This window comes from Syngnathus typhle, linkage group LG10, assembly GCF_033458585.1.
Source record: "Syngnathus typhle isolate RoL2023-S1 ecotype Sweden linkage group LG10, RoL_Styp_1.0, whole genome shotgun sequence".
Classification (NCBI taxonomy): Eukaryota; Metazoa; Chordata; class Actinopteri; order Syngnathiformes; family Syngnathidae; genus Syngnathus; species Syngnathus typhle.
Window position 1 is genome coordinate 1965500 of NC_083747.1, and position 13067 is coordinate 1978566.

General features: G+C 50.4%; 1 protein-coding gene across 1 annotated transcript in view; it reads left to right on the forward strand.

Moving 5' to 3' along the window:
* si:dkey-22o22.2 (neural-cadherin) overlaps positions 1-10347 on the forward strand; it is a 43029-nt gene extending 32682 nt beyond the window's left edge. Inside the window, exons 18-34 of the mRNA XM_061288345.1 lie at positions 213-842; positions 911-1907; positions 2183-2276; positions 4284-4468; positions 4540-4775; positions 5151-5428; positions 5491-5708; positions 6735-6862; positions 6984-7114; positions 7180-7291; positions 7362-7542; positions 7622-7791; positions 7874-8138; positions 8219-8402; positions 8502-8752; positions 8933-9090; positions 9176-10347. Of these exons, the coding sequence (XP_061144329.1) occupies positions 213-842; positions 911-1907; positions 2183-2276; positions 4284-4468; positions 4540-4775; positions 5151-5428; positions 5491-5708; positions 6735-6862; positions 6984-7114; positions 7180-7291; positions 7362-7542; positions 7622-7791; positions 7874-8138; positions 8219-8402; positions 8502-8752; positions 8933-9090; positions 9176-9667 (4710 nt within the window). The 3' untranslated portion in view covers positions 9668-10347. The remainder of the gene's footprint in view (positions 1-212; positions 843-910; positions 1908-2182; positions 2277-4283; positions 4469-4539; positions 4776-5150; positions 5429-5490; positions 5709-6734; positions 6863-6983; positions 7115-7179; positions 7292-7361; positions 7543-7621; positions 7792-7873; positions 8139-8218; positions 8403-8501; positions 8753-8932; positions 9091-9175) is intronic.
* The last annotated feature ends 2720 nt before the right edge of the window (positions 10348-13067 follow it).

Genomic DNA, 13067 nt, shown 5'->3' on the forward strand with positions numbered 1-13067 from the left:
TGCCTTGTCGACGTTGCCATTAAGTGTTAATTGCACGCTGGCAGCCGGCTGGCGTCGCTCAGGGAGATAAAAAGGACGGCCATGTTTATTTTCATGCGGCGGCTTAATGAAGAACATCGCGAGGTGCTTATTGGATTGCTTGGTCAGAGTATCACCAAGTTAAGATCAAAATGAATTCAAGCTCGGCGACGACGTGCTTCGCATTTTTCCAGGTGTCCGCCGCCGATCCCGACCAGGACGCCGACCAGAGCGCCGTGCGCTACTCCCTCCACGGGCAAGGCGCCGGCGGCGAATTCACAATCAACGAGCGCACCGGGAGGATCTCCGCCCAACGCCGTCTCGACCGGGAGGAACGCCCAGCCTGGAGGTTTCTGGTCCTGGCCACGGATGAGGGCGGGTCGGGACTCACGGGATTCGCCGACGTTCTCTTGGAGGTCCGCGACATCAACGACAACGCGCCTTTCTTCCCGTGCCCGGCGTTGGAAGCGGACGGCTGCTTCGTGGGCCAGGTGGCCGAGAACTCCCCCGCCGACACCTCCGTCATGGAGATGAGAGCCATGGACCTGGACGACGCCAACCAAGGCAAGAATGCGGCGCTGACCTACAGCATCGTCAAGAACGTCCGCAACGAGATCAACCTCAACTTGTTCTCCATCAACGCCACCACGGGGACCATCTACACCGTGTTGCGCTCGCTCGACCGGGAAGTGGAGGAGCGCTATCTGGTGGTGGTGGAAGCCCGAGATGGCGGCGGGTTAGCCGGGACGGGGACCGCCACCATCCTGGTTTCGGATGTCAACGACCACCCGCCCATCTTCTCCCAGAGAGTCTACACCGCTCAGGTGAGTCCATTACTCTCTCATTTCAGTTTTCAAGATCTCAAGGGTTGGCTTGAAATCATGTTCCTCAGGTAACCGAAGACCTGGAGGTGAACAGCGAGGTCCTGGTGGTGTCCGCCACCGACGTGGACCAGGGCGAGAACGCCGTGGTGACCTTCAGCATCGTGGGCGGCGACGATGACAGGAAGTTCTTGGTGGAGACCGACAAGGTGAACCGACGCGGCGTGATCAAGCTCAAGAAGAAAGTGGACTTTGAGAAGCCTCAGGAGAGAACTTTCAACCTCACTCTGAAGGCGGAGGATGCTGATTTCTTCAGCCTGGCGTACTGTCTAGTGCAGGTGGAGGACGCCAATGACCACGCCCCCGTCTTCTTACCGCAGTTCTACGAGTCGCCGGCCATGTCCGAGGACGTGTCCGTTGGCACCATCGTCGCCCAGGTGATGGCGAGCGATCTGGATTCCGGACAAAATGGCCGCTTTTCTTACAGTATTGCAAAGGAGTCGGATCCCTACAATCAGTTCCTGGTGGACCAGTCCGGTTGGGTGGTGGTGGCTCACTCTTTGGACCGGGAGAAAACCTCTCAACACAGGGTGATGGTTCTCGCCACCGACGCCGGCAGCCCGAGCCTGACCGGCACGGCCATCGTCATGGTAACCGTGCTGGACATCAACGACAACGGGCCGGAATTCCAGGCCCCCTACAGGCCGGTGGTGTGGGAGAACACGGCGGCCCCGCAGGCGGTGTGGATGAACGGCAGCTCGCCGCTGCTGCACGCCACCGACCGCGACCTCTCGTCCAACGGCGGCCCGTTCTCCATACGGCTCCTGGCGCTCACCGCCGACGCCGCCGACTTCAACTTGACGGATTTCCGCAACGGCAGCGCCGCCGTCACCGCCCTGCGCACCTTCGACCGCGAGCGGCAGAAAGAGTACCGACTCCCCATCCTCATGATTGACAGCGGCTCGCCCGCCATGAGCTCCACCAGCACGCTGACGGTGGTCATCGGGGACCGCAACGACCACCCCCACTCGCCGGGACACGCTAACTTCATCGTGTACAGTTACGAAGGTACGTCGCTTTTTTGGACGTTTGTCATCCGCTGAATTTTTTTGGGCTGGTGGTCCTCACCTTTACATTCCCCCGTCGTGTCCTCGCCACCAAAGCCGGTCGGCCGCTGATCTCACAAGGCGTCTTTGTCACAGTCGAGTGGTTCCGCTGTCTGCCTGCAGATTGCATCACTTATTTAGCGCTTCAGACCAGCTGTCAGCTGCTCTAACTTACTTAAGTACTTTTTTTTGTTTGTGCTAATTTATTGTTTTGGACTTTGTTTTGTTGGAAAGCAGGTATTCTGCCAACCACAGCGCTGGGCCAAATCCCGTCCCCAGACCTGGACGACTGGAGCGAGAAGACGTACCGATTTGAAGGCAAACCCTCCAGGTAGGATGTTTATTTATTATTTATTAATTATTATTTATTATTTATTATTTATTATTTATTATTTATTATTTATTATTTATTATTTATTATTTATTATTTATTATTTATTTATTTGTTTATTTGTTTATTTGTTTATTTGTTTATTTGTTTATTTATTTATTTATTTATTTATTCATTCATTCATTCATTCATTTGACCCTAAGCAAAGCTGAAAGAACCAAAAAAACTAATAGCTCGGCCGCAAATTTTCAAATGAAGTCAAAGAGATTTTGTAGGTTTTCCTCGGCACATTGTGAGATGAATGAGGAGAAGAAAAAAAGCAGGAACTAGTGCGTAAGTGAAAGTGACAGATTTAAACCAGAGCGTGGCTGGCAGTACAAAGGTGTGTCGTGACAGAGAGACAGCGACATGGAAACTTGCGGGAGAAGAAAGGAGGATATGAGCTATTTATATTTAAGATGGATTGAAATTTCTCCGTGACAAGACAGCTCCAAGGAGGGACCATACCTAACAGAGAAAATATAGTGATTTGACGCCAACTTGTGGCATCTTGCGCTGTTGAGATGGTTCATTTAGACAAAAGTAGTGCTTTGCCGGAAGAACAATCGACAATAAAAATAATATCAAATAAGCCTTCCATGAGGGTTCAATTCAAATTTAAGATTGCCCAGACGGCTTTCCAGATTGTTTACACGTTGGCCACATCACGCAATGGCTCTCCATGGCGGCTGACGTGCTTTGCGGCGGCCACGTGACGTCTTCACGGTCCAAAAGCCAGCGCGGCGGCCGCGCCGTCCACACGTCGGACACGTTTTGGCCCGCTTTCAGCCGCTACTAATGGGCCCATCTGGCGCGCAGTCTGAAGGGCGCGGCGGCGGCGTGTGTTTAACGCTACACGAGCGCCGTGGCGCGCATCCAGCGTGCTAGCCGGCCCGCGTTGACGTCTCCGGTGCGGCAAAGCGTGAGGGTTTTACGTCAAGATGTTCTGAGCGGGCCTGTTGGACCGACCGCAGAGCACATCTGCTCTTCCGCTAGGCCTTTAATAATACGGACATAAGTGCAGGGAGAGCCAAAAGTAGGTACGCCATCAAATGCAACATTTAAATGCGTTTACACGTTTTTCTTACTATTAAAATTCCCGCAAATCAATTTGAAAAAGTCTGGCTTTTGTCAATGGACTTTTGGCCCGGCATATGCTCGACATCGTACAGAACTAAATTAGTGACATCATTTAAAGGGAGGGGAAAAAATCACTTTAATGCAGAGATTTTATATTTTATCCCACTACAGGACATCTGGGCAAGGTGCCATGACATAACTTGTCCTTGCTCCTCGTTGCCCGGGCAACCAAGGCGCCAAGTTATTTATATTTGTAGTCTTTATTAACTTTGCTGGGATTATGGAGATTAACAGTATAATGGTGGTGGGATGTATTAATTACATATTTAGTGTGTTATTCAAAAAATGCGAGCAAAAAAAGGGCCAATTTAATTAGCCTTAAATTAAATTGTTCAATTGTCGCCGAAAGCCAAATGCGGGGAAAATTTAGTGTTTCATATGCAAATTTGCATGACTAAATTAAAGGGAGCTTTTATTGGCAATAAAAGGCTTTGTTTGGATGTTGTTGTTTTTTTCGACGTGGGAGGTCGGAGGTGCGCCGGTCAATTAAATTCCGGGTTATTATGATATTAGTATTTTTACAAATATGTATGGTTTTAGACGTTAATATCAATACCGTAATTTTCGGACTATAAGTCGCGTTTTTTTCACAGTTTGGGTGGGGGTGCGACTTATACTCAGGAGCGACTTATATAGATATATGTTTTTTTTCACTTTTTTGGGCATTTCATGGCTGGTGCGACTTATACTCCGGTGCGACTTATAGTCCGAAAATTACGGTAATTACCGAGAAGGATAGGAAAAAAAATGCTTTTTCGCTTTTCCATGTCAAAAAATACGACTGTCCTAAATCGTCACCTCTAATGAAACATTTTCATCATCGTCCAGACTTTTCAGCGTGAACCATAGTTCTGGCCAGCTGAGCATCAGGGAAGGCGTCCCGCCCGGCTCCTACCAGCTGCAGGTGCGCGTGTCCGATCCCGCCTGGCCGGACGTCACGTCCACCGCGCAGGTGGAGGTGATCGATCTGCCGCGGGAAGCGCTCCTGAACGCCGCTTCCCTCCGACTACGCAGTAAGTACGAAACCGGGAAAGCTCGGGCTTACATGAGCAGATACGGACTTGGCTCTTTGTTCTCCTCGCAGACATGACCGTAGAAGAACTGTTCTCGTCCAGAGGCGGCGAGGAGAGCCGCTTCTCCCGTTTGGGTCGAACGCTCGCCGATCTCCTGCAGACGCCACCGGAGAAAGTTCACGTCTTCTCCCTGGAAGACGCCGGCAGGGGAGAGGAGAAAGAGCTGAGCGTGTGGTTCGCCGCTCACGGCTCGCCGTACTACAAGGCCGAGAAGCTGCACGGCTACGTGGCGGCCAATAAAGCGAAGGTGAGCGGCGCCGATTTAAAAAAAAAAAAAAAAACTCGGTTGTTATTTTGTCACATAGGGAAAGCTTTGTTTGCACACCAGCACTTAACACAATGTCGAGCATTTGACACGTCGCCGGTCAATACAGCGCTTTCACACTAGTGTGTGTCGCTAAGTGGATGTCCATGTTACACACACACACACACACATGAATACTCGAGATGCTTTAAAAGCCTGAGAAGCAGATGCTCGCTTGACCCCGACTCGGGATGCTGAGGGTCAGTCATCCATGTACACTAAAGTGTCACTCAGCACCAAGGTCAAACAATTTGGATTCACGTCAAATTGTACGCATGGCGCTAGCTTCCTTAGCATTAGCCCGACGGTCTTTTTCAGATGGAAGCCGTGCTGGGCGCGTCCATCTCCCAGGTGGGCGTGGACGACTGCCCCCACGCGGATTGCGCTCACTCCGGAGGCTGCTCCACTCAAGTGTCCTTCGCTCAGACGCCGGCGGCTCTCCACTCGGGCAACGTGTCTTTGGTTTCCCTGCCCGCCAAGACCGCGGCGCGCTGCGGATGCGGCGGTCGCGAGGCCACGCATCTGCCTTGCTCGTCCTACCCGAGCAACCCCTGCCTCAACGGGGGAGCCTGCCTTGACGGTCCGCTGGGATACAGGTGGGTGTCGTATATCACATGATACAATGATGAGAAGGAGAAATTGAATTTCCTCACGTCAGGTGCAAGTGTCCGCCCATGTTCGACGGACCCGAGTGCCAGCAGACCAAGCACAGCTTTGGCGGCGGGGGCTACGCGTGGTTCCCACCGCTGGCGCCGTGCTTCCAGAGCCACATTTCTTTGGAGTTCCTGACCGAGGCGGCCGACGGGCTGCTGCTCTACAACGGGCCGCTCGGACCCGCCGCCCAACCCGGAGAGCTCCAGGACTTCATTTCAATCGGTGGGTTTCCATCAGGCGGAAATGATCACGAGAACTTCTGTAGGCCACAGCTCACACCCGAATGCTCACACGGGAATGAACCAGTCGAATTGCCGCACTAGGCCACGCCCCTTACGTTATTGCAGTTCTGCTGGCCCCGATGACACTATCATTTCTATTTGACCATTTCTATTCCATATATTTTAGTACCGTAATTTTCGGACTATAAGTCGCGGTTTTTTTTTCATAGTTTGGGTGGGGGGGGCGACTTATACTCAGGAGCGACTTATAGTCCGAAAATTACGGTATATCAAGGCTTCCTGGCTAGAGTTTGGAAAAGATTGGATTTGTACTTATCAAAGATGCTGATCCTCTTGTTCTCCGCAACAATGGGATCAGATCAATGCGGCGTGTCAGCAGACAAAGAGCATCATGGGACGTTAATGTCACCTCCCGGTGGTCCTGATGTGGCGTTATAGGATTAGTCCGCCCCGCCGCCGCCGCCCCCCCGGCCTTTTCCCAGACACGTCTTGCATAATCTAACGCCATTAAACTTACGTAATTATCTCGCCCGCCGGCTTGTCGTCGTTTCCCGGCCGGGGGGAGGGCAAATCAAATATGGCCGCCTCATTGATCACAGGAGTGCTTTTGTCGTTAAAGGCGTTCAATAGCGATGGTGGACGTGAGGATGTTGGAAGCGGCACGGAAGAATTGACCCGCCGCTTTCGTGCTGTTTTTTTAATGGGGTTCATCTGCTAACGCAGCAGTTAAACACACACAAGCCCATCACTTCACAGTGCAGCCGAAAAGTATTCGCAGCGCCTCACTTTGTCAACAACACGAAAAAAAAAAATCTTAATGAAGTCATTCCAAATTGGGATCATGCTAGAACATAACAAAATATAGATTTTTGCGGTTTAAAAAAAAAAATGTAATCAATGTTAAATGCTCGCTGGGCCAGATTTAAAGAATGGAGCAGTTGATTGCTGCCCCCTAGCGTCCGTTTCTATCATGACTGCGGAATCATGACTTGTTTCTTCCATGCAGAGTTGAAGCACGGCGTCCCGGTCTTGAAGGTTAACCACGGCTCCGGGACCCTCACCTTGCAACTACCGGCTAAATCTAACGTGGCAGACCGCCGCTGGCATCGACTCGACGTCATCAGTGATGGCAAGGTGGGCATGACTAACTTGCACTTTTTACATGCTCAACTAAATAAATACTTCAATTAAAAATGAAATGAATTAAAGATCGACTTGGGCACACTGCTAATAGTCATCAATGTGCGTCATTCAGGCCGTGCAGCTGGTCTTGGATCAGTGCTCGGGGCTGCAGGTGAGCGAGCCGGAGGGGCTTGTTGCCGGAGACCCCCGCGAGACGGACGAGTCCGGCTGCAGGGCGGCCGGCCAAACGCCAGGAAACGAGAGGTGACCACTGCCATTATCCATCCCTCCATCCCTTTTTTTGCTGACCCCTTCTTTCTCCTCTTCAGATATCTGAACGTATCCCAGCCTCTCCAGCTGGGCGGCGTGAAGCCGACGACTCCTCACCCGCGTTACGCCAATTTCAGCGGCTGCATCCGCAACCTGCTGGTGGACACTCAGGTACGCCCGCGAAAACAGAACTCGACATTCGGATTGAAAAGAAATCCATTGTTTGGTGATTTTCACTCAGGTATACGACCTGGCGCGACCCGGCGAGAGCGTGGACAGCAGCCCGGGCTGCAGGGCGACGGACGGCATGTGTTTGACGGCGGCCGGGCCCTCCTGCGGGGCCCGCGCCTCCTGCTTAGCCGACTGGGGATCCTTCAGTTGCGAGTGTCACCCGGGACACAGCGGACACAAGTGCGACACAGGTGTGTGTGTGTGCAACTGCTATGTTGCCCGTTTGTGTGCGTCTAAATTAAAGTTCGCCGTGGTCATTTTGCCTTTCAGTGGTTCCGGAGTTCTCGTTCGATTCCGACAGCATGCTGAGGTTCCATCTTCGAGGCGGCGGCGCCACCAACCGCCGCACTAACGTTCAAATGCTCCTCCGCACCCGCGCCAACTCGGGCACCTTGCTCTCCGTCACGTCCCGGGAAGCCGACGAGTACATCGTGTTGGAGGTACATGATGTCGTGGGAAGAGTTTTGAAATTTAGAAACGTAGGAAGTGAAGCTCTAACGATGATGTCATCCCCTCGCTCAGATCGCAGAGGGCCACCTCTCGGTCCGAGCCAACCTGGGCGACGGGGCTCGCGCCCTGCGGCTCCCGGGCCAGCGGGTGGACGTGGGCCAGTGGGTGCTGGTGGGCCTCAGTCGTCATGACAACCTGTTCGTCCTGCGGCTGGAGCAGGGCGGCGGCTCGCGGGAGGCCCGGGCACGGCTGGGGAACCGGCGGGAGCTGGTGGTGGACCCGACAAGCGTCACGGTGGGGAAGGGACCCCACGGCGGAGAAGACGGCGACTTTCAGGGTGAGACGAGGCGCAGGAATCCAGTACGGGTTGATGATCGGAACACTTTTTTTTTTTTTACTTCTGCGTCTTGTGTTTAGGTTGCATGCGGGACGTTCGTTTTAACGGCCGAGCGCTCCCCTTGGACGGGCGGAGTAGCGGTGATCTGGTTAGCGTGCTGGAGAGGCGCGGCGTCACGTTGGGCTGCTTCAGCGACGCCTGCCGGGCACAGCCATGCCCCGAATCGCTGCGTTGTGTCGACCTGTGGAGAAAACATCAGTGCAGGTACATTCGATTAGATTCAAAGCAACACATATTTTAGCCTTTAGCCCAAAAATGCTAATATGAAATATTACCCTTCCCACGTTCCTCCGGGTCGCGCAGGTGCCCCGGCGGTCTGGTGACGCTGACGGACGAGTCGGGCGCGGAACGCTGCGTGCCGTCGCCGTGCGGTCCCGCCTCATGCCGCAACGGCGGCGCGTGCCAGCCGCTGTCGGCCGACGGCTTCCGGTGCCGCTGCCTGGAGGGTTTCCGCGGGCAACGCTGCGAGCTGGGCCAGTACCGAGGCCACCGGCTGGCCGCCCTCAGTCCAAGCTCTATTCTGGCCATCAGCATGTGTCTGCTCGTCTTCTTTGGTCAGTTGCTTTCTCAAAGTTGTGTAAATGTCTGGCGAGAAAATTTTGGAAACAACTCTACAAAGTAGGATGATTTCTTGTGCATACTTTTATTTTTTTATATTTATTACACACATATTTTAAGATTTTTGTCGCCTATCAAGTGAGCTAAGTCATCTTGGTGTGTGTTGGTGTGTGTAGCCGTGCTGGTGGCGGTGACGGTGTGGAACCAGAAGGGCAGCCGCAACAAGTTCCGCAAGCGCGGCGTCTACCACATCCCGGCCGAGCACGAGAGCTGGGAGGACGTGCGCGAAAACATCCTCAACTACAACGAGGAAGGCGGCGGCGAGCAGGATCAGGTACAGCAACCCCGAAATTTGAAAGCTTCGTTTGAAACGCTAACCTTAAAATCGACATTTTTCTTTCCACCGGACGATGGTGCAGAAGGGCTACGACATGACGGAGCTGAAGCGTCCTCTGCGTTCCAGCTTGTCCCAGTCGTCTTCGTGCACCACAGCCCCGCTCATCAAATCGTCTCCGGGCTCGCAGGAGGAGGTGCACCCCGCCTGCGGCCCCTACCTCAGCATCCCGCAGCCCCACGTCCACCAACACCCCCCGCCTCCGCCCTCATCATCACGTTCCCACGTGGACTTCAAGAACTATGTGTCTCGCATCGTGTGGGAGGCCGACCACGACGAGGACGCGCTCCCAGAGGACGTCTTCCACAGGTGGCGGGAGGAAGGATCCGGAACCCCGGCGGGAAGCCTCAGCTCACTCGGGTACGACGACGTAGAAGAGGAGGACAGCGCAAGGGAGACGACGCGCGAGCGGCTGTCGCGCTGGGGACCCAAATTCCAAACGCTGAGCGACATGTATGACCGCCCCCAGGTGGCGCTCTCGTACGGGACCGTCGCACGACGGCCTCCCAGCCACTAGAGGGCCACCCGACATTCTCGACTCCTTCTCATTTTTGGACAGTATGTTGATTTTTCACAAAAGTGAAAACTGGGAGGCTGGATTACAAAATGGACGTCATCCGCCATCTTTGAAGAGGGCAGAGTGAAGTTTTTCCATAGTTGGCGGCAACAATCATTTAAAGTTTTTCCAACTGGAGCTTTTTTTGGACCCCTTTTTCCTCCTCTTCAGATGCATTTAAACCTAAAATGACTGGAACATTTGAATATGCTTAATATAATTGCATTTCTAGAATTTTCCAACTTGTTCATTCTTTTAGTTCCTGAAACTTAAGTTTGTCCTCGGCTGCCTTAGGAATGTACTTATGACTTATATTTGAAAAGCAAAGCGAAAACAAATCAATCCTTCAATGCCAACCAAAAATATGTTCACAGGATAGCAAAAGAAATTTGTTACATTTGAATGACTGAAGAATACATTTTCCATGTAGCTTGTTTTGTTTGGGAACATATATTTCTGAGTTTTGAGTTCTTTCTCCTTGTAAACTGTGCTGCTTCTTCATTCATTTGAAAAAGTCTTAAGTGTTTGTTGCTTATTTGAAGTGTATGATATAATGTAAATATGGCCATTTTATAATTACCTGAAAGAATATTTCCTTTTGTACATGGATTTTAATAAATAAAAAAGACTTTTTCCCTGAATATCCTCTGAGGTTTCATTCTATGCAGAGGAAAGAATATCTGCGAGTTCACACTCCAAAACAGTAGGTGGCGGTAATGCGCTTAAAAGCCGGTGCCAATCGTCGTAAAACATAAAGAAGACCGTGTTCAATTTTCGGGGCAATTAACGACTTTTCCGAAAGATGGAAGTTTATCGCGGCTCAGCCAGGAGTTTTGCCCCGGACCGCATCAAAAACCCCAAAAGTCGGCTTGTTGGAAAGCTTGGAAGCACATGACGTCCAACCAGGCCGACCCTTCAGCTGAGTGGCCGTTTAAGGCGCCTTCTTTTCGGGTAGGCGGCCTAGGTGGTACCGGCACGTGGACTTCGGGGTAAGTCAAATGAACCCTTACCAATTTCAATTGAACATATATGTATGTTGGTGGCTGGTGAAAGAAAATAGACAGACATGACAGGACACATGCTGCCCTCTAGTGGAAGTATGCAGTACAGCATTAGCTCCGATACAATGCTCAGGTATTGTTTTCACGTAGAAGTGTGGATAACGTATTCATTTTTTTTTTTTATCAAATGACGTCACAGATAGGGTGCGGATGATGCTTGCGTTGCCATGGGGAGTATGATGTTTTGGTTTTCATAGGGATGCATTTTGGAAGGATGCTCTGATTGTCGTTGCACTTTGGTTGCTATGGAGACACAAAGGCAGATGATGCTTGGTTGCCAGAACAATAGAAAAATTGGTTGCTCTCGTGATATAGGTGAGTATGCTGTTGTGGTTGCCGTAGTGATGCAGGTCCACAGGATGCTTCTGTTTTGGGGTTATTTCAGTAACCATGGTAACAGCAGAGACACAATAGTTGTTTGCGGCTGACTATAAAATGTGACAGCTGAAGCTGACTCAATGAAAGTCACCACTGAAATTTGACACCAACTACAGCATATTTTGAGAAACAAATATGGACGCACTGACTGCTGGAGCAAAAAGTCATCGACCGCACACAGACGGCGGACAATCCGAGTGTCACACCGTGAGCCAATCTATGTGCTCACTTTCTATTTTCAACATACAAGTCGGGTCTCTATGAAGTTTCACAGATGCTGGCAGCTTCCAAAAGGTTCACCGCGGCCAGGAATAGCATTGGATAGTGTGTCTGCACATGTGTGTGCCTGTGCCATACACGGGTGGATGTCAGCTAACTGGCGCTAAATCGCTGTATACGATTATTAGCTGCTGTGTGGGGCGTCGACGTGGAAACAAATTTAGAGGCACTTAGGGCTGCCATGATACTCATGCTAAGAAGATACATTGGACTCCCTTGTAGTCATGGTTTGTGAAATAAACTCCGATATCAGATTTAAAGATATCATCTTGAATGTTTGCTAGCATAACGCTAACACGTAATGGGAAACGCCATAGACGGGCTAACGAAGCATTTCCATGTGGGTTGTTATACTGCTTTAAGTCATGCAAATACAAAAGGTGCAGCAACACATGGTGATAGGCAAAAAAAATAGATATAGTACCATTTTTGTGTACCATTTACTGTACCTAGCGTGCTGCTTTTTTCTGGTGCATCATCCCCAAGTGTTTTCAGGTTTTTATTCCCGTTTCAGTGGTGCAAGCTGGGCTTTTTATCTTTTAAATAACCTACACGACACCACATAAATACACGGTCTTCTTGGATACGCTATGTTCTGAGCCTAGGAACACATCTACGGTAATTGAGATTCCAGGAATCCCATATGGTCTAGCGGTTAGGATTTATGGTTTTCACCCAAGTGGGGAGGACATGCGTTTCAAATGTTATGTAATCAAACTGCAAGGAGGGAATGCACGTTTAACTGTAAAGTATGTGTGCACCGCCTTGATAAGGAACAGTAAGACAATGTGTGTTTTTATCTGTCAACGTACACAACTGAACGTTGGTGAAAGTATTTGGCCAGAGAATTAGTGATTCCTAAATGTTTCATTTTTTTGTCTAGATCATCATAATTGTTGCTGGCTTGATGTTCCAATACTTTTGTCTAATAGTATTGTGTGTAAAAAAGCAACAACTGGGAGTCCACCGTTCAACCCGAAAGTAAGACCTTGACCTGTGTGTGTGTCTTAAAACAATTAAATGTCAATCTAACCTGAACAAAGTTTGCAACCATAAACTTATTAGTTTCATTATAAGTGTGCCTGCATGCACCATTTGGACAGTTTATTAGGAACACTTGCAAGCTCTAAAATCAGTAGTGGAGAAAACTATTGTACTCCTGACATCCGTTTGAGTTTTAGTCAAATGTTGCTGAAGTAAAAAAAAAAAAAAAAAGGTTGCAACTGTACAGACTGTCTTTGATAAAGCTAAAAATAGAAAATATTGCAAGATCATATATAACATTATATAATGTGAATATTATGAGTTGCGGCCCATATCATTGGCTCAGTGGGTTCACGAGGTGAAAACACAAGTCGACGTCTCACTCTGCCTCCAAAAACGAAGCCAGTCAGCACTTCCTCACACACATATACACACACACACACACACACACACACACGTGGTGTAAAGGAACATTATATAATTTGGTGTTTTGCGAGTGCTGTGTGTACACTTAGTTATTTGAGGATGTGTGCGTGGGGGTCACGGAGGCCTCCTCACTACTCCTCCAACAGATAAATCAATGAAACTCCGAACGTCTCGCAAAAGACATGTTGTGGTCTCACTCCTTTGCATTACGCAACACGCTTGGCCGTTGCATC